Below are 19,863 nucleotides of genomic sequence, written 5' to 3'. Positions count from 1 at the left end.
AGATATATTTAGAGTAGATTGATAATTTATTATGAGTATTAAATCTAAGTTTTTTTAACCTAATAAAAGTAATAATTCAAAATTAATAAAATGTGACCTAAAAGGGTTATATTAGTAATTTCAATACATATAAAATAAAATAATAAAAAATTCAAATCCCCTCCACCACCGAAGACATGAGACAAAGTCTCATTTAAGGTACAAAGCATCAACTGCAATAGTTCAGAAAAACAGCAAACCATTTATCTTTCTTGCTTTTTCATCTCCCCTTCACATTCACATTCACAAATTCTTCTCTCTCTCTCTCCAATCCATCAAAACCAAGCAAACCCCAACAAAGAAAGAAGAGAAGAAACAAGGAAACTACAAACACCTTAAAGAGTCCACCCAACAAGACCTATCTCTCTCTCTCTCTCTATTCTTCTAATGGCCCAGCTGGACCAAAATTTATGTGAGAAGAAAAACAAAAAAGAAAGAAGGAAAGATAGAGAGAAGATGGAGAGAGAAAGAAGGAAAGATGTCTTCAAATGTCTTCCAACCAAACCAACACACCTAAATACCAACTTCCCACAAATACCCTTCTGCAACCTCCCAAAAAAATCTTCTTTCCTCTTCTCTCTCTATCTCTCTTCTCTCTCTACATTTCAACACTCTCGTTCAAATCAAAATACTATTATCCGAGTTATATGGGCTTTTTGGGTTGTTTTGGTCAGAGAGTTACAGAGAAAAACCAGGACAGAGAGAACCAGAACCTTCTCTCTCTTTTTTTTTTCTTATCTTTATTTATCTCTTTGTTCTCTCTTTCCTTCTTTGAGTTCTTAGGGTTTTGAGATTCTCTGTTGAAGATGTTGAAAAGGGTTCAGATCGGTTCTTCTTCTTCTCCTCCTTACGTCTTTGATGAAGAAGCTAGAATCAGGCTTAAGCATCAAGGTCTCTTGCAAGATTACGTTGAGTTACAGAAGGTGAGATGAAATTAAGGGTTTTCTTTCATGATTCTTGTTTTTTCTTATCTTTTGATGTTAGATCTACAATTTCTAAAAAAACCCATCCAGGTTTTCTCAATTTCTGCTTTTATTCTATTTCTCCGTAATGGGTTCGGTCGGTTGTTTGAGATTTTAAGTTTTTGTTGAAGTTTTGATTTTTGATTTGGTTGTTTCTTCCAGATTTCTTTAAGATTTGATAAAAACCCCTCTGGGTTTTCTCGATTTCGGCTTTTTCTTTAATGGGTTCTGCCGGTTGTTTGAGATTTTGGGGTTTTTGTTGAAGTTTTGATCTTTGATTATATCATCGAAGGGCAAAAATCTTAAATTTTGAGTTTTTTTTATTATATAGGAAACCAATGCGACGAAGAAGAAATTAAAGAAAGCGAAACAGAGAAAACAAACGGTCTTGGCTGAAGTTCGGTATGTTTTTTTCTCTTTAATTTCTGATAGATTGCAGCTTTTCTCTTTAGAAACAAAATCAAAACTTGGATTCTATTTTTCCCTTAATTTTCAGATTCTTGAGGCGAAGATACCAACACTTAATGGAAATTCAAACTCCCAAACCTCAATTAGGGCTAGATCTAGCTCGTACCCAAATTACCGAGCCTCGTAGGGAATCTTTCACAAAGGGGAGGAGTTACAGAGAACGAGAAGCTGCTTTGCCAAATTCTTATCCCCTCCTGGACTTGAACCAGATTTCGGTAACTAATGTGGCATTTTAATCCCTTAAATTCCCAAAATTAGCACAATTTTTTCTTTGTTTTGATGTTGTTAAATCCCTTTTTTCTGCGTAGAATGAAGTAGAAGAAGCAGGGGAATTTCAGGGTGTTTCGGAACGACCAATAAAGGAGAAGAGCTCAAAGAAGTCTTTGGTTGGTGTGAAGTCTTCGGCTGGTGTTCGCGTTGATAAACAGCTTCTGATGCCCCCGCCACCTCCGCCCAGTGATCTGAAATTATCAGTTTGTAGAGATACTGAGAAAGGTTCGAAACGTGGGGGGAAGAGGAAGATTTCATGGCAGGATCCGGTGGCTTTGAGGGTTTGAATTTCTCTTCTATAATTTCTCATAGAAGCCATTTCTGAATGTGAAAGGAAAGCTTTATATGTCCTTGCAATGTTTTATTTTACATTCTTCTTTGTTCTTGTGTTTTTCTTCTCTTGTTTATATCTCTATATACATGAAATTTGTGCAAGAACAATGTTGATTAGAAAGGAAATTAGTGTTAATTAATAATACCTTCTAAACTTCTGTTTGTATGTATTACTATTATCATCGTTTTATCAAAACCAAAGCTTTATCCCCAAAGATTTATGTGGTCTCGTAAGAGCCTAAACTCAAGTTCCTATGGTTTACTTTCAAATTTGATCTTAATTTTTATGCAAGAAGAATTATACTATAGATCACAGGACGGAACAAGCTTCACTTGCGATTGAGAGGCTATGCTTTATGGAGCTCAATGTAAGGCAGTCAAGAAGCACCGTGTTAATAAATTGAGCGGTAGAGATGAGGATGTTGAGATGGATGAGTGGAAAGACTAGGAAATATATAATTATAAATGAATGCATTCGGAAAAATGCAGGTGTAGTTCCAATAGACGATAAACTAAGAGAAAGTTGGTTGGAATGGTACTTATTGAGATTAATCCTTTGTAACTGGTTTGTGCTTGATTGGTCATCTCGGCCAACCTTGCTTTCATCAATCTTTATTTTTTTATTTTTGGCTGGAATGGTTAGGAAATGTTTAACAAATTCTGATTCCAGGCCCTCTTAGAAGAAATATTGAAGCTGAAGGCCCTAAAAGAGAGAGGGACTCAAAAGAACGTAGATGTCGAGAATGACAATAGAAAGGAACTCTCTTAATGACAGAAGAATTGGGTTTGTATAGAGTGAAATGGAGGGATAGGATTTGTTTAGCAAATTCCAAATCTTTGGGATAAGGCCATTGTTGTTGTACAGAAAAAAGTACTCACTATCAAATAATGTTAGTTACATTTCCCCTTATTTCTTATTAATGTGCTAGGTTTGGCTGCATGATTTTTACTTCATCTCTCACGTCCCGAGCTATACCTTCAGGTTTTGTATCTGTAGAGGTGGATCTGAGTTACCTCTATCAACTCAGTCTTGCAGCCCTGAGGGAATGCTCCCAGCTCTGTTTGCCTTCGAGCACCAGTGTGGTACTTGCCAAAACTCCTCTGATGATTAAGTAAGGTTTTATAGAAGAAGAAGAAGAAGAATACTTTCTATGGTGTTGATACTCGATTGAAAAGGGCAGAATCCTTTCCCATTCGATCTTAATTCTATTTATAGGATACGCCCTCGAATCTGGGTTCCTGATTTTGCTCCTCCCGATTCGGGATCAAATCATGGAGTCCTATTTAACCAACCCCTACTCTCCTTTGGATGTTGGCATCTGCTCAGCCCAGACCTGTTACAGCTTTTACCCTCTACAGTATCTATTTATTTATTTATTTATTTTGTAGCCTTCAACTAGCATCAAATCACTCTTTACCGACGACTTTTCTTCAATCCTTATTGTGTATGCCAAACTATTTAGTGGGCTTTCTGTTTAGTTTTCCTATTTTTGGTGTAAGATCTCATATTTGTAGATAAAGGTGCTAATCAAGTGGCTGACAGATTTGGCAAATATGGCTCTGCTTGGCCAAGATCCATCATGATGTTTAGTAACACTTAATTGTTTTTCTCCAAATTTTGTTATTATGGAGATCGAACGTGTCTTTCAAACGTCAGATTTCCATTAGTGTAGTTGGTGGATGATGCCCTACCCATAATAATAGTTTGTATATATCATTGCTTAGCAAAATAATATTTAAGTATCGCATTCAGGATTATAGGAATAAGCAAAATATTATTTCTTGGTAAAACTCTGCCCATGGATACATGGTATTCCATCTTTGGCTGGTTTGGTCTAAGTTCCATCCCTGTATGAGCCAAGACATGATGATTTCAATACTTTAAACCTTGATTGGGGATGATGGCTTGTCTCTTTTTTTTTTCTTTCTTTCTGGGTTTCTCTATTATTAGGTGCATGGTTTCAAATCTTGGTTGGACTTGTCGTTTTGTTCATCGACAAGATCAAGTTGTCTCGGATGAGTCATCTCATCTTGGTTGACAACAAGATTGTGGTTCCGTTGTGCAGAGATCATATTCACATTTAGTGTACGGTTGAAGGATGTGCTGTTACAGGATAGAATTGAAGTACAAAGACATCCCAATCCAATTCAATTTTCAGAGCAAAACATTGAATTTTTTTCTCATGGTCCACATGATTTGAGGAATGACATTAGTGTCCAATTTCATTCCTCATGCGAGGATAAGATTCTGATGGTTGATCCTTGTGATGCAAGAATAGAATGAGGTTGAAATAAGTCAAGGAGTTGAATGAATGTTATCAAAATGTAGGCATGGCATGAGTCAAGGAATTGAATGAATGTTATCAAAATGTAGGCAGGCATGTGCTTGGGGACAATTTGAGTTTTGTTTTTGGGACGAGAATTCGGCTGTAGTTTTTGATATGTAAATAGGGAGGAGTGAAGAAAAGAAATGGAATTTGCTCCAAAACATAAAAATAGGGTTTCAAAAAATCAATTGGTTTGGTGAAATTTTCAAAGAACAACAAGAGATGACTCAGTGAATCTCATCTGAGATAAGAGTTATCGATAGTAAATTTCTACAAATCTACCTTGAGATTTGTGAATTAAAATCGCAAGTGATTTTATATTAATTTTGATGAAAATGAGAGTACTTAGTATTTTCCTCTAATGAATAATTAAGTACAAAATAGTGACGTTTGTAGCTTTTTTACTTTTCGGACTTTGCGTTTTATCGACTGAGAAAGTTGTTTTGACGATGATTTTGTTTGTGCCTGATTTTTCGTAGGTTTTTTGCTCTCCGGGCTTCATATTTTATTGACTGAGAATGATTTATTGACTTTCGGAGAAAGACTTAATGTTTGATCTTCTCTTTAATCGGAGTTCAAATTTTTGAAGAACTTTGTTTTGTCTCTGGAGGACTAGAGAGTTTCTTCTTCTCTAGAAGAAGAGTTTCTATCTTCTGAGAGAAAGTGATCTAGATCCCTTTCAAATAAGAGCGGTTCTTGTATTTATAGATTTAAAAATAATTTAGCTTTCCAATTATACCTTAACTTAAATAGATTTAATTGGTTTGTTTAAATGTTAAATTTGTCCAAATTCAATTTCAAGGATTCTATGGATCATTGGTGGGCTTAAATTCATTTATTTTGAGTGTAGGACCCAATATTTAATGTGAATCACTTAGATATATTGGGCTATAGGCTATATTTATGAAAACTTTAAACTCAGGCTTGTAGGAGACATGCTTTCAGTTAATGGATTCAATTTGAATGCCTATTTTTAATCTTAGGGACTTCATTTTTATTTATGAAATTTGTAAAGACCTTAAAAAGTCGTCTGAAAAAAAAAAAAGAATTAACAGTAATACCATGCAAATAATAATTACATTATACGGAAATACAAACATTGTCTTAAACCACTTTATTATTTTAAAATGCAAAGCCTCTTGAGGGCTTGAGGTAATAATGCATCTTATCATATGTGGTCTATATATTTACAAATGAGAATTATGTACTTGGGGGGCTCTATTCATCACAGTATCTTGTAGGCGAAGTAGATGCAGGGATGGGTTTAGATATAGGGGTTGATGTGGGACGAATAGTCGCGGATACCTGCCCCTTCCCACCCCATCCATTCCTCCCATAAATCCCAATCTGGATCACACATGCCCCTCATCGACTCATCATCATTGTCATTGTAGCTATTATCGTCTGACTCAAATAAGTTCATGGCATTAGATTCCCCTCTCAAATTGCTCATCACAACCTGCATTGTATCACAAAGCAGCCCAATCAATAATTATCAAATGTACATGTGTGACTCGTAAATCACGATGTGTCAATGAATCGTTTATGATTGTAGAGATGAGGATGTTAAGATGAACAAGTGAACGGCTAAAAAAAGATAAAGTTACTCTGAAAAATGTAAGAATTAGTTTAAAAAGATAAAGGTCAATTATAATCATAATTAGAAGAAATATTCTTTTGAAAAAAATAATGTAGATGGAGAAAGTAAAAAAATAAAAATAAAAATATGAACTCTATTTCAATAATAGAAAATCTTAACATAATTTGTTTAGTTGACACCAAATCTTTAGGATAAGGCTTCAAAGTGGATGATATTCTTAAACCTAAATACATAAGGAATAAATTGATTTTCAAAATGATTTCGAGGGAAGATCAATTTTCATGAAAATCGAACAGACCTTGTTAGGGATTTTATTCACATAACATTAAAGAGTCTAACTAGTCTTACCATGACAATGAGGAAAAAAAAAACCTTTCTAAGCCTCATCCACCATAGAAAGACCTCGAGATGCACAAAACAAGTCCTCAAGATCTTGTTTATACATCTCGAAGTCTTTTTTTACGATGAAAGGATTTCTGACGGTTGGCATCAAAATTTTAAGAAGGTCCTTATAAATTTTATAAATCAAAATAAAATTTTCAAAAGTCATAATTGGATTTACGTATCCCAATTGGGAAAAGATCTTTTAAGTCATGGGTTGCGGTTTTTGCAGATAAAACCCACGACTTAAACAAATTTAAGTGATCCACATTAAATGTTGGACTTTATATCCAAATAAATGAGTTTCGCCCATCCTTAAAATCCAATTTGGAGGAATTTAACCTTTACATTAACAAATCAAAGTTCTCTAAATTGGGTCATAATTGAAATTTTAAATTATCTTTAAATCTATAAATCCAAAATCTCCCTTATTTAGAGGGGATTTGAATCACCTTTTGTGAGAAGACAAAAACTTTCCCTCTAGAGAAAAAGAAATTCTTACGTCCTCCTTCAAAAATAAAACAAAGTTCTTCAAAAATCCGGACTCAGATTAAAGGGAAGATCAAGCATAAATCATTTCGGAAGCCAAGAAAATTTTTTCAATCGATAAAAACACAAAATCCGGAGAGAAGAAAAATCTAAAGAAGATCAAACACAAACAAAATCATCGTCAAAACAATTTTCTCAACTGATAAAATGCGAAGTCCAGAGTAAAGAAAAGTAACAAACGTCACTATTTTATACTTTATACTTGACAGTTAATCTGAGGAAAATACTGAGATTTGTATTTCTGTTTTCATCAAAATAACAAAAATCATTTGCGAACTTATTTCACAAATTTTGAGGTAGATTTGTTAAAATTTATTATTGACAATGACATTAAAATTGATAAAAATCTAAAGGGTAAAGGGATCGTACATCATAAGCTTCGTTAATACGGTGAAATTGGACCCCACAATTGCTTCCTTTGCATACATCCGGATGATACTGTGAGAAAGAAAAAGAAAAGATTTCGAATCAAGAGGAGAGAGAGAGAGAGAGAGAGAGAGAGAGATGGACCTGCAAAGCAAGCTGTCTGAAAGCTTTCTTGATCTCTGTCTCTGAAGAACCAGGTTGGATTCTAAGCGTTTTGTACTGCTCCGTGAGACTACCCGAAGATGAAGAAGAAGAACAACAAAACCTCTTATTATTAGCCTTCCTATTATTCTTCAAACAATAGCTCTGAAACCATGATCCGCCATTAATCATCCCAAAAGCAATCGCCACCATCGTTGATCAAACTCTAATATATGAAATTAAAGTGGAAAAAAAAAAAAATCGAAGAAGCACTCAATAATCTCTCCTCTTTGTCTGCGTTTGATATATATATATAAATAGAGAGATAGAAAGCGTAGATGATTTTCTAATTGAATAATGGAGCTCTTCTTCGAAGTTTGAATTATTGATTAATTCGGGGATGGGTTGGTGGATGGTGGGACCCACACCCTTTTCTTTTTGTTCACTTTATTTATTCAATTTTAGAAAAATTAATTAAAGGACCTTCGTGAAGGAATTTTTTTCTAAATAATTCATTTTGTAAAATTTTCTTTTCTTGATAGTCCCTTGATCTAATCTCACATTCTCATGTTTATAATGTCGTTAAAATATTGAAAATACTTTTTTTTTTTTTCTTTCATATTCTTCATATAATTAAGATTTTCAATTGAGATTACGATCATTTCGACAATTTTAGATCATGAATGATAAATAAAAAATAATATTATATTTATTTTAAATATTTATTAAGAGAGTGTCATTCTTTATTCATCATTCATGATTAAAGATCGTGCTTAATCGTCATTGAAAAATAAAGAAGACGAGAAAAAATAATTTGAATATTTCAAAAATATCATAAACATGAGAAGAGATTAAGAGATTATTAAAAAAAAATTATATATTAAATTAATTATTAAGAGCCACCCAAAACTTAGGAATTATTTAAAAAAATCCCTCCTTCAAAGGGATCTTTAAATAGTTTTTTCTTCTATTTTTAATGGGATTCGTTTATATTATGGGTTCGAAATTCTCATATTATTGAGGTGGAGGTCTTATCCGAAGCAGAGAACGATGCGAAATCCTCTCGAGGATAAACTATGTGCTTAAGCTCGCTTTCGCTGACACGTCATTGGCTGTTAACTTTACTGTTTTACAAAATACCAAAAAGTTTATGTACAGTCTTTCAAAGAAAAGAAACGTGGCACACGCTTGTGGGTAGTTGAGTACCCATATTATTGCTAGTCAAAGTCAAACAATATGACTTTGAACTATTCTCAATCGCTTTGTAACAATGTTTTGGTCGAGGGTTCAAGTCCTCTAGTCAATAAGAACAAAAGGAAATATAAAAAAAATGTGATTATGCCTTAATCTCATTTAAAATAAAAATAAAAATGTTTTGGTCGGCATTAATCTTTGTCTTCTTCACATTCTTTTTAATTTCTTATTCATCTTCATTTTTTTTACCTCATATCTACAAAATCGGTAAAAATTACATGATTTTACAACTTAAAATTTTTCTTTAAAAAACCAATCATCTCAAGCTCTTCAACCTCCACTTAATTGCACATCATGTAATATGTATGTTATTTGAAAATTCTATTTTTAATTGAATAGTTTAGAAATACAGGAATTGAAATTGATAAAGTGTAATTATATTTAAACCATGTTTATATTGGTAACATGGTAATTATGAGGTTTTTATCCCAACTCTAATACAACCTTGAATTTTATAAATCCACAAAACATTGACACATTCGTGTTTATTTTATTCTATTTTAGGTCAAATCTAAAAGTTGGATTTCAATCTTAAATATTATATCTTGTACAATCTTAAATATTATATTGTTGGTTATGTCTTCTATTCTTGTATGTGGAGGGTTGTTGTGAATTCAACCTGGATCTTTTGAGATCCGTTAACGACCTACATGACTCGTTTAATTGGTAATGTGCGAGATTTCACCCCCGGATAAAATATTGGGACCATTTAGTTTGGCTTTGGATCCAACCCGTTTAACCTCTTTGTAATCCTAAGTATATAAAAGGTAAGAGATGAAATCCTAAAGGGGGTGAGAAATACACGAGAGATAGAGAGAAATTGTAATCGTGTTCTTCTTTAATTAATATAGTGAAATCGCCGTTTTCGCCCATGGGCGTATGTCGAATCTTTGACCAAATCACATATATTTTATGTCGTGTGAGATTCTTGTGTTCTTGCTAAATTTATACTTCGGATCATAGGGTTTAGTCCAACATATATATATATGGCAACGGATCAAGGGACATGTGTAAAAATAATGTAACATTAATAAATTTTCAAAATATGGGTTAGAATTTTCGGATTCAGTTAATTTTTTGTGAGGATGATATCTATGATGGGAAGATCATCCGATAAACAAAAATCAATCCAATCTAAAACTTCTAACCCAATTAAAAGTGATTTAGAATGTGGACCAGCGATTTTTTACCAATAATTTGTAAATCACTTTTGATGGTTTTAGAAGTTTCAGATTGAATTGATTTATTGTGAGGATGATCTTCTCATCATAGTGACCATCCTCGCAAAAAATCAGCTCAATCCAAAAGCTCTAACCCATATTGTGAAAAATCAATATATTTACATGTCTCATGAATTATCCCATATATATATATTGTGAATTTTAATAAGATATTCACAATTATATGATATGCATTTTAGTCTACTTTCTTTTTGAATTTTGATAATATGATGTGATTTTCAGCCAACACCCTTAAGCATTTTTCTCTCTTCTATCCATAGTGAAAAAAAAAAAAAAAATTTATGATCTGACCAACTTGAGGCATTCAAAAATGTGATCCGATACAATAGAATTATAGAGGATAAAATTATATGAATTTAAAATAAATAATTAAAAAAATAGTTATTTTTTATCATTGAATTTTATTTTTAATTTTAGATGCTCATTTTTAACACTTTGGATCAAGTTAAAAAAAAATTTAAATTTTTTTATTTACAACATGAATATTTTCATAAAATCTAAAAGACGGTGTTGTTGAATTGTCAATGTGATAATCAATGTGGGCCCAACGACATTTGTTATGATTTGAAATTTAAAAACAAGAAAAATGTGGGCAGTGGGCACGAGAGAGAAATTTTCTTTATTATTGATGTGATTTATGCCACATGTCAAATATTTGTTGGCCTGTGAGCAAACACGTTAGGGAGTTTCATGGGCGTGTGCCAAAGTAATTTTTTATTTTATTTTTTTTTTCCTCTTTGGGGTTTGGTACAAAGTACTTTTCAAAGTCAAAATCGTTGTGAATTAGTTGAAACTATTCTTATTAAATTTAGGATCAGGTTAACGTGTGCCCAAGGTCACACGCTACAGTGCAATAAATATACTTGGAAAATTAAAATTTGTACCGAAAATGCCCTCAATAATTTTTATATATCATTATTTCCAAGGTGTATTTATTACATTTCAACATGTGCCCTTAGGGCACACATTAATTGTCACTCCTCGGGATCTGAAATCTGGATCATCCAAATCTCACGAGTGAGTTAAACTAAAATCCTCAAAACAACTCGAGTATAGTGTGAATTTTTTTTTTTAAATGCCAAAACCTCCCGTAAAATTCGCAAATAGAAAAATTGTACCTGATAGATAATTTTTGCAACAAATATTTCATATGTTTAACCAATCCCAAAAATATTAACTCATCTTTTATTATATTCAAAATCCATCATCCACACTCCCACTATGTACATCAAAATCACATAATATTTTATCGTTATAGAGTACATTATCTATAGCATTCTAGACTAAAATTTACATGTGATGTGCTTTATTTCTTTAAATAATGAATTCTTGATGTTTTGATAAATTCTAGTGGTTTAAATGGTATGGAGTTGTTAGGTTTAAATTAATTGATAGTTAGAAAGTAGTTTTGGGGGTTTAGGAAAAAATTGATTTGGATGATTTAACTAACTTAATCATAAATTATTGGGTTTCTAAGGATTAGTTGTGGTTCTGGTTAACCAAAAACATTATATTAATTGATATGATGTTTTTGGTAACTAAAGACATAAACTTTGGAAATCGGTCGAGTGGTTTATCATTTTAAATGGGGGTGTGGCATCGGCATTCACCAAAAGAGCAAGTAACATTTTCTATTTTACGGTTATGTAGGTTTTAACTATTGTTGTTCAAAATTTGTTAAATATGCTTGACATTGACAAACGTTTGAGAAAACTGTGATTTATTATATTATTACTTGAGTGATAAATGATATGATTTTATTTAAATCACGCGTGATTTATATAAATAAATTGGATAAAATAAAAATCTGAATTGATTATGAAATTATTTACGTGTTTGTAATAACATTTTGCATATGTTTGATTTGAACTTTATAATTTGATAAGTTGCAAAATCACCTTTATATCTGGGAAATTTTGATCCAGGCAACTAAGACCAGACTTCGGTCATTAAGCAGGGCATAATGATTCCTTGGGTGCAAAACCTTACCCTAACTCTTTATTTGGGAAGCACACTTTGATATTCGGTGCGAGGTGCCAGTTGAGCCAAAGATGAATTCTATATGAATTTGTTATATTAATGTGATTTTTTCAATGGTTGTTTCAACAATGAATTTTTATATAATTTGATACGACTATGATTGTCAATTGATTGTTTATGTGAAAAGTGTATATTTAAAAATGAGAATTTTTATGAAAATTCAAATGAATCTGATATCTCAAATGACAGTGTTCTTGATTATAACATGTATTAATTTATATTATTTTACATGAGCAACATGAAAAATTATTTTGTTATATTGATTTAATAAATTAATAAAAATATATATTTTATATACACAACCTTCTTATAAATAATGTGTTATTTATTAGACATGATAAATTATTTTAATCTTTACAGATTTTCTCTTGCTCATTTTATTTTCTACTATTTTGTAGTTTTGCGAAAATACAAGGATAACACTAATATTCCCCAAATCATTGAGGGTATGCTTGTAAATTTATTATAATTAAAAAAAATTGCAATATGTTGGACTGAAAGTATTTTATTAAAAATTATAAATATATATTAAAAATAATTTGAAATAAATTCTTCAGCCAAATATATCTTGAAGACAGAAAATATGTTATTAAAAATCCGAAAAAAATAGAAATTCAAATATTCATTAAACCAGATGGGCGTTGTCTAAAAACTCTAAATTACCCCCAGAAACAAATTGAATCAGGATGCAGAAGGGTGTTCTGTTTCAATAGAATGGGAATGGGTATCTACGTGGCATGTTTTGGTACGAGTTTAAGACATATTGGGATCCTAACCAAGCCATTTTTTATATGGCACACAAATTAGGAACGAGACACCGTTCTACATAGCGACCTCAACAAATTAGGTCTAACAGATGTATCAAGAGGCAACATAACCAATGTGATGTCAATTGACTCAGCAGGATCGTGAAGAAGAAGAAGATGACCAAGCTTCGAAAAACAGAAGACCTTGTTTACAGCACTATAAATAAGCTAAATGTCAAAGTCTGACAAGTTGCTTAATATTTTCATAATTTTAATCTACCTAAGTATGGAATGGCACGTCGGTACCTCACAAAAAAAAAAAAAAACCCTTACCAAATCCATTGCTCAATATTTCTCTTTCATCTTCACACCCACTCCTCAATCAGAGGTTGTTTCGTTTCCAACACTGTTTCCAGTGTCCTTTTCTGGCTCCTCCTCAGTTGCCTCTACTTCTGCCACTCTGCGTCGCGTCGACTCCATTGTTTTGGTCGTCTCCTCTTCTGCCTCTTCAACTTCCACTCCATCCTCATTTTCCATCACTTCCTCTTTTGCCTCTTTGGTTTTATATTGGACTTCTCCATGAGCATCAGATGCATCTGTAGTTGTAGTAGCAGTTGAAACAAGCCCACCAATTTGCTTCATTGCTTGCAGTTGGGCCAAGTGCTTCCTCCCTCTTTTGTGATTCCCCATAACAGTTTCACTGTGGCACCCTATCTGACAATGTTCACACCAACATTTGAAATTTTTCTTCAAATCTTCTGTCATCTGGTTTTTTGTAACCAGCACTGGTTTTGCTTCTTGTTTTGGGTTTGGAATGCCACTGATTTTTATAGGTTTGATGGATTTGTCATTTTTCTTTTGCGACGAATTGGAGCTACTACTCTGCTTTCCTGCGTTTCTATTTGCTCTAAGCTCTCCCTCCTTGGATTTGTGCTTCTTCCCTCTGAAATGCTCATTGAGACCTCGCTCACTAGTGGCAGTTACCTTACACAGAGCACAACTCCACTCCTTTTGGGGTTTCTTCTTGGAAGCGGCCATAACGAGCTCATTAATTCCATCAATTGCTGCTAGTTTCCTCTTTGTCCCAGCAATATTAGGGCTTGTGGGCTTCGCCTGCAACAGAATAACTAGTAACAGTCCCATCACTTGACACACATGGAGTAGTTCTGTATATGCTATAATAATGGCATGTAAGAAAAAATTTATCCGGTCTTAGTAATCAATCCCTCCCAAAATAGCTATATTGGAAATGGTGTACATGGTAACATCATATGGTGTTCTCTCTATGATTCTTTTTAACAGAAACCAATAGTCAAATAAGTTTTGGAAAACAAAAGGTCCAAAACATTGGTTTCTGAAGGGATTTTTTAATCCTTCAAAATACTCGAGCCCACAACTACGGATTAAAAGACAGTATTAATTAATATCCAGTCGAGTGATCAATACAACAGGTTTTCAAATTGTGTACCACTGATTTGAAACAGAACATAATTTTAGGGTTGATTAGGATGATATTTCCAAATGTGCTGTGGGATGAAAATTCCTTTTTGAATGAATGGTAAAACTTTAAAATAAATAAATAATTAGTGAAAATGAACAAAAATAAAATATTTAGGAAATGAAAAGAAAAATCTAATTTGTATGGAAGGAAAAAAGAGATGTTCTTGTACCCATAATAACCTATAATAGCTTACTGTTATATAAAAATAACTAAAAGATAAGGAGGGGGGAGCATAAAAAATCCACCCATAATGTCCAAACTACACATATGTTACCTTCAGATCAACATTAACAATCAAGTGTGATCCACCTTATTTTGTACTTGTAAACATTGGCTAGTTCAGAGTACATCAAGCAACCACCTTACAACAGATCTATATACGCTTTGCTAGTTGAAGTTTACTCTACCTAGAACATAAAACCAATTTCTGAGATAAGGTAAGAAGAAGCTTTATATCATTTCGGTTAGCATCATTGAGCTGAGATAATGCATCCTAGAGTGAGTCCTAAAATAACACATTTCCTTGACAAACATTATCAGGAAACACTTAAGAGATAATATTACCCAGAAAAAAAAATGGTTGAACAAGGAAATTTTGTTCTTAGACAGATATACCTTGATCAAGTATAATAGGCCGAGGTCTCCATCTTCTCTACTTTTCTCAACTTCAGCTGATTTGCTGGCTGAAGTATCTCTAGTACATAGATTACCTTACCTCAGCTTACATTCTTTAGCTGAGGCATATTGTTTCATAAACCATGCTACCTCGATCAAAGTTGATTAGCGGACATGCATCATCATTCTTAAACATTTTACCCCGGTCAAATTAGTTGATCAAGGTGCATTTATTTAATAGGTAAATCTACCTTGGTCAAATGTAATTTTCTGAGGTACATCAGTAACACAACTTGGACTTTGTTACATTTTCTCACCTTGACCTAAATTACATTGCGAGGTAATATGTAAAAGAAGCACTTTCAGAGGTGCCATGTCAAATTCTAACACCTACATGTGGAAGCTCATTGGGACACACATGCCTTCGAATTTTTTTGAGAAACATCCTCCAAACACCAGAATATAAGCAAAGAAGTTTACCACACCAAACTTATCATATGATTATGGAAGTTGCTAATGTCATACTTACCCTATTGAGAACTAAAAACTTCTTCTGATCGGATTTATATTCAAGCACATATGCACATGCTTAGCATGCAAGTACCGTGTCCTATAATTAATTGTAAATTGGACAAGAGTCATCTTTTTTCCCCATAAAAGTAAAGCAAAAAACACCAGGGAAACCGAAGTTCATTTAATATTCTCATCCTCTCTTAATTATGTCAATTATGCTCTTCAAATATCTTTCGAACTTGATTGTTGGAACTCATTTAGCAAGCACCATGCCAGTTTCATGGCATAGAGGTTCAATGAGTGTCTTCCATCTTTAAACCACAACAAAAACTAGAATCTTCCATCTATAAAACACAACCAAAAAAAATTTCTTGTTCATAACGTACACCCATCTACACTCAAGTGCTGGGTGGTAGTGGAAACAACAAATGTATGGTATGATCCATGGTTTCACACATTTAGAGAGGATTCCTTTATGTTGAGATGGAAGGAAGTCTTATTGGAAAAGATACTTGCGGGAAATGTTGGTCATTAAGGAGTCTACTCCATCTTCTTGAAGAAACTAGCCCTTAACAAAAGAAGCTTATAGAAGAAGAAGAAGAAGAAGAAGAAGAAGAAGAAATACTACAAAATGGAGTGATCTTACAAATTTTGTTTTCCAGTACAGGAATGACCTGCCTAATCAGCTCAAAAAAAATTATTGGATTTCTATTACCACTAATAACTATTGTATCTGGACCATTGGGGATGCAAATGGGGCATTTGGTTATCAAACCCAATGCTCATTTAAATGAAATATCGTTTCTGAAAGCAATCGGAGCACAAGACTCCTTAAACGTCATAAATATCATGAAAATGTCCCTTCAATCATTCCCTGACATTGGAATAACTAGAAATCACCTACGGCTTTAGAAAACTACTACTCTTAAAATTGAGAATATTTTACGATTGGGACTTTCCATCTTACAAGACGATGCTTATGGGGATACATCAGCATTTGCATCAGCCCATTACAAGGTGCCAATTGGGTAAGTTGGTAAAGTCTGCGAGTGGTTATACCATAGACTTGGGTCCAACACCTGCCTTTACCCGTTGCCTACCAAAAAAGTATGTTTCCAAATTTTAGCATTATCTATTTTTTGGTAGGCAACAAGGTAATGAACCGGGGTCTATGATATTTCCACATACAGACTTTACCAACTTAGCAAGTTGGCATCTTAACTTCGGCTTTATCTATTCAAGTATATATATATTTTTTTGATGGGTTAAGGTGGACTTAAACCCACGACCTCGAAGTTGTTTGGCAATTTTTCAAACCAGCTGAGCTATGGGACTAAGCCCAATATTCAAATACTTGTTCAAGGATCTACTTTCATAGTTAGTTTGATTTCTACAATTAATGCTGCAAGAGCCACCTAAAACAATTTGAAAGTTAAGTCTGGGATAGCCATACTGGTGAAGCATGTGGAATCCACTCTAAAGGTTAAACTACACTCAACACAATAAAATAAAATAAAATGGGCATTTTACTCATTTTAGCCATATATGTAATCAACAAACATTGTCAATTAAGTTGCACACCAAAAAGCTTGATTGCAGCTAGAACTCCATAAGATATAACATGTTAACTACACCAACCTACAAAAGAAAGAAAATTAACTTCAAAAGATAAATAAAGTAAAAAATAGCAATGCATACCCACAATAACACTTTCAAGAAGTTTCCTCTAATTATAATGTAAAGATGACTGGATTTCAAACTAAGATGGAACTACAAAATTAATAAATGTTCTAATTGACTAGTTTAATCGCCAAAAAGTGACAACTTTAGCAGATTAAAGCTTTCAAAATATCTTTTTTGGTGTCTAAACATAACAACCAAGCCAATCAACAAATCAAAAAGAAAGAAACTTAAGATTAATGCAGATTAACAAACAAGAAAAAAAATTGAAGAAATAAGAGACCAATATCTCACCAAGAACACAACTTTTCCAATCTGCCCCTTACTTACTTCCGCCACCTTAGCCATCTCGGGATTTCTCTGAAACGGCAACTTCTCACTGACTCCATCTTCGGCTGATCGAGCCGAAAGAGGCAACCTTTCTTCAATGCCAAACCCATTCAAACGATGTAACATTGGAACCCTAGGTTCGGACCACATTGAAGGAGACGATGCGGCCGCAACCAAGGAAAATCCCTCTCCACGACGAATCGCTACATCTCTCTCCATCGCTAATTCTCTTCTCACCTCCGCTTCGAGTTCTCTCTTACGGATGATCTCTGCTGCAATAATCTCCTCTCTGATTCGCTCCTTCTCGAGTTGCCTTTGAATCGCTTCCCTTAGAGTATCCGAATTCATCATTAAATCGTTTCTTCTAATATCACCACTTATAAAACCCGCTAAAACAACCAAAAAAAAAAAACTTAGAAAATCGAAGATTGAAGATTGATTTCTTCTAAAAGGGTTTTGATTTGTTCCGTACCTCGCAATGCTTGTTCGGTGAAGTAGTTTTCGCTGGTTGAAGAAGATAAATACATAGATGAAGATTTTTCTTCGTCTTCTTGTAAATTGAAATCCATGGCAAAAGAGATTCTCTGAAAATTAGGGTTTATGTTGAGGATTTAACATGCGAAGAATCAGGAAGAAATAAAGAAACTGTGAAAGTTTCAATTTTTTTTTTCGCTATTTTTAAGAAAGTAGGAAGTCCAAGTTTGATGTGAACACGTCACATCAAACAAGATACAAAGTTGTGGGAATCATGAAATTGGCAACTGTTCTCTGTTCGCTATTTAGGGGTGCAGAAATCATTTCTTCATTTGTTATAGATTTTCTCTTAAAATTGAAACAAAATCCCTCTCCAAACCTCCTTTTCGATCAATTTTGATGTAAAATCCTTTTCATCAAATTAGATATGAAGCCTTTAGAAAGCAACAGGTCACGAAGAACATACATAAAGTCGGTAACTGTTCTGTTTCCTGCTTTTGCGGCGTACAGAAAATCATTCTCTGTTTGTTAGAGATTCGGATTCGGATTCCTTTTTAGAAATTGGGATCTTTTTAAGATATTAAAAGTTAATTGCTATTTACCGATTCTATCTTAAAATAGAAACAACTCTCTCACCAACTCCGCCTTTTGAATTTCTTTCTGAGACGAGATCTAGTACGGTGTTCCTTTCCTATTCATGAAAAAGGTGTCTACGTGGTACGTTTGAATTGAATAATATATACATCAGGCTGAGTGCACGATTTGATTAGGAACCCAAGGTGATTTAAATCCAACTAAAGCGTGAAAACAAGGGTTAGGACTTTCATATTGATCCATGGTTTGAAAACTCGATTTCGCGTCTTATCTAAGTTTGATATTGAATCGTCTCGAATGAATTTTTTGATGCTTTTGAGACATTTTGTTCAAAAAATAAATAAAAAAATTTAACGTGAATCCTAAATCTCGATAAAAAAAAATATTTTATGAGTTCGTCTCGTTCAGCTTTGATACTGAATTAACTCGAACAATACATCTTGGTCTCGGATGAGTTTTAAAACCATGTTTTGAACTTGTAAAAGTAGGATCGGACTTAGGTGCTGTTTGTTAAACTGAAAAAAATAAGTGCTGAATAGCATTAAGCGCTGAAACTTATAAGCGCTGAATTTAAGTGCTAAAAAAGTTGTTTGTTTAGATGCTGAATCATGTTTGTTACACATTGCTGAAACTGATAAATTGTCTTTGTTACCCTTACAATCATATTATACATTGTTTGCATGTTTTAAATGCTTATTTATTATCAAACACAATAAAATATATTATTTCTTATAAAATTAAAATATAATTTATTTTTAAATAATAAATAATACTCAAATCTTCAATTTATAAATAATAATTTCTATTTATAAAAGCCCACAAATTTCAAATTAAAAATAATAATGTCATACAAGTCACCAAAATTTGAAATCAACTTTAAAAAGAACTTAATTTTTTATGAATAATTTTCGATGGAAATGAAGGATGTGTAATTATAAAAGCACCCTATGAATTAATAAGGGCAACCCACATTATAGCCATTTTTTGTTTTGTTTTATATGGATTAAAATTTTTGGAATGACCAAATTTTTAGTGAGGATAATTTATATGGTCTAGAGATCATCCTCACCAAAAATCAGTTTATTTTGAAACTTCTAACTCGTTAAAAATAGTTTTCAAAAAAAAAAAATGGACAATTTACGATTCTTGAACTTGTTTTGATAGGGTTAAAAGTTTCAAGATGTGCTGATTTTTTGTGAGAATGATCTCCTCATTGTAGAGATCATCTTCACCAAAAATCAACTCATTCCAAAAAATTTAACCCATATAAGACAAAATAATTTAGCTATGGTGTGGGTTTATTAATTTGTGGAGTGTCTATATACTTATCCATGGGATATAAGAGGTAATATCCTTTTAAGAATAAGGGCATAGTTGTCCATGCTCAAAAAAACAAATGGCATACTTGTCCGTGTTGAAAAAGCGAAGTGCTTACCGTT

At 33.0% G+C, this 19,863-nt stretch overlaps 3 protein-coding genes across 4 annotated transcripts; 1 reads left to right on the top strand and 2 right to left on the bottom strand.

Annotated features, from left to right (window-relative positions):
- The first annotated feature begins 226 nt into the window (after positions 1 to 226).
- Positions 227 to 2,240, top strand: LOC147392742 (uncharacterized). Its single transcript, XM_086455744.1, has 4 exons — positions 227 to 962; positions 1,333 to 1,403; positions 1,498 to 1,684; positions 1,778 to 2,240. The coding sequence occupies exons 1-4, from the start codon at positions 846 to 848 to the stop codon at positions 2,024 to 2,026; spliced, it is 624 nt and encodes a 207-aa protein (XP_086311870.1). The 5' UTR covers positions 227 to 845; the 3' UTR covers positions 2,027 to 2,240.
- A 3,207-nt stretch (positions 2,241 to 5,447) lies between these two features.
- On the bottom strand, positions 5,448 to 7,758 carry LOC147392741 (chaperone protein dnaJ 8, chloroplastic-like). Of its 2 annotated transcripts, XM_086455745.1 has the most exons (3): positions 7,440 to 7,753; positions 7,299 to 7,367; positions 5,448 to 5,858 (listed from the first exon to the last, which is right to left on the bottom strand). In XM_086455745.1, exons 1-3 carry the CDS (start codon positions 7,647 to 7,649, stop codon positions 5,664 to 5,666), a joined length of 474 nt encoding a protein of 157 aa, XP_086311871.1. In that variant the 5' UTR covers positions 7,650 to 7,753; the 3' UTR covers positions 5,448 to 5,663. The 2 variants fall into 2 exon arrangements, with proteins under 2 accessions (XP_086311871.1, XP_086311872.1); XM_086455746.1 differs by lacking the exon at positions 7,299 to 7,367 and having other exon boundaries at positions 7,440 to 7,758.
- A 5,080-nt stretch (positions 7,759 to 12,838) lies between these two features.
- On the bottom strand, positions 12,839 to 18,140 carry LOC147392740 (uncharacterized). Its single transcript, XM_086456497.1, has 3 exons — positions 17,829 to 18,140; positions 17,321 to 17,745; positions 12,839 to 13,830 (listed from the first exon to the last, which is right to left on the bottom strand). Exons 1-3 carry the CDS (start codon positions 17,923 to 17,925, stop codon positions 13,096 to 13,098), a joined length of 1,257 nt encoding a protein of 418 aa, XP_086312623.1. The 5' UTR covers positions 17,926 to 18,140; the 3' UTR covers positions 12,839 to 13,095.
- Between the last annotated feature and the right edge of the window lie 1,723 nt (positions 18,141 to 19,863).

This window comes from Akebia trifoliata, chromosome 10 (genome assembly GCF_017979445.1).
Source record: "Akebia trifoliata isolate Shusen 1 chromosome 10, ASM1797944v1, whole genome shotgun sequence".
NCBI classification, from domain to species: Eukaryota; Viridiplantae; Streptophyta; class Magnoliopsida; order Ranunculales; family Lardizabalaceae; genus Akebia; species Akebia trifoliata.
The sequence above is the reverse complement of the archived record's forward strand: the minus strand, read 5'-3'. Positions and strand labels throughout refer to the sequence as shown.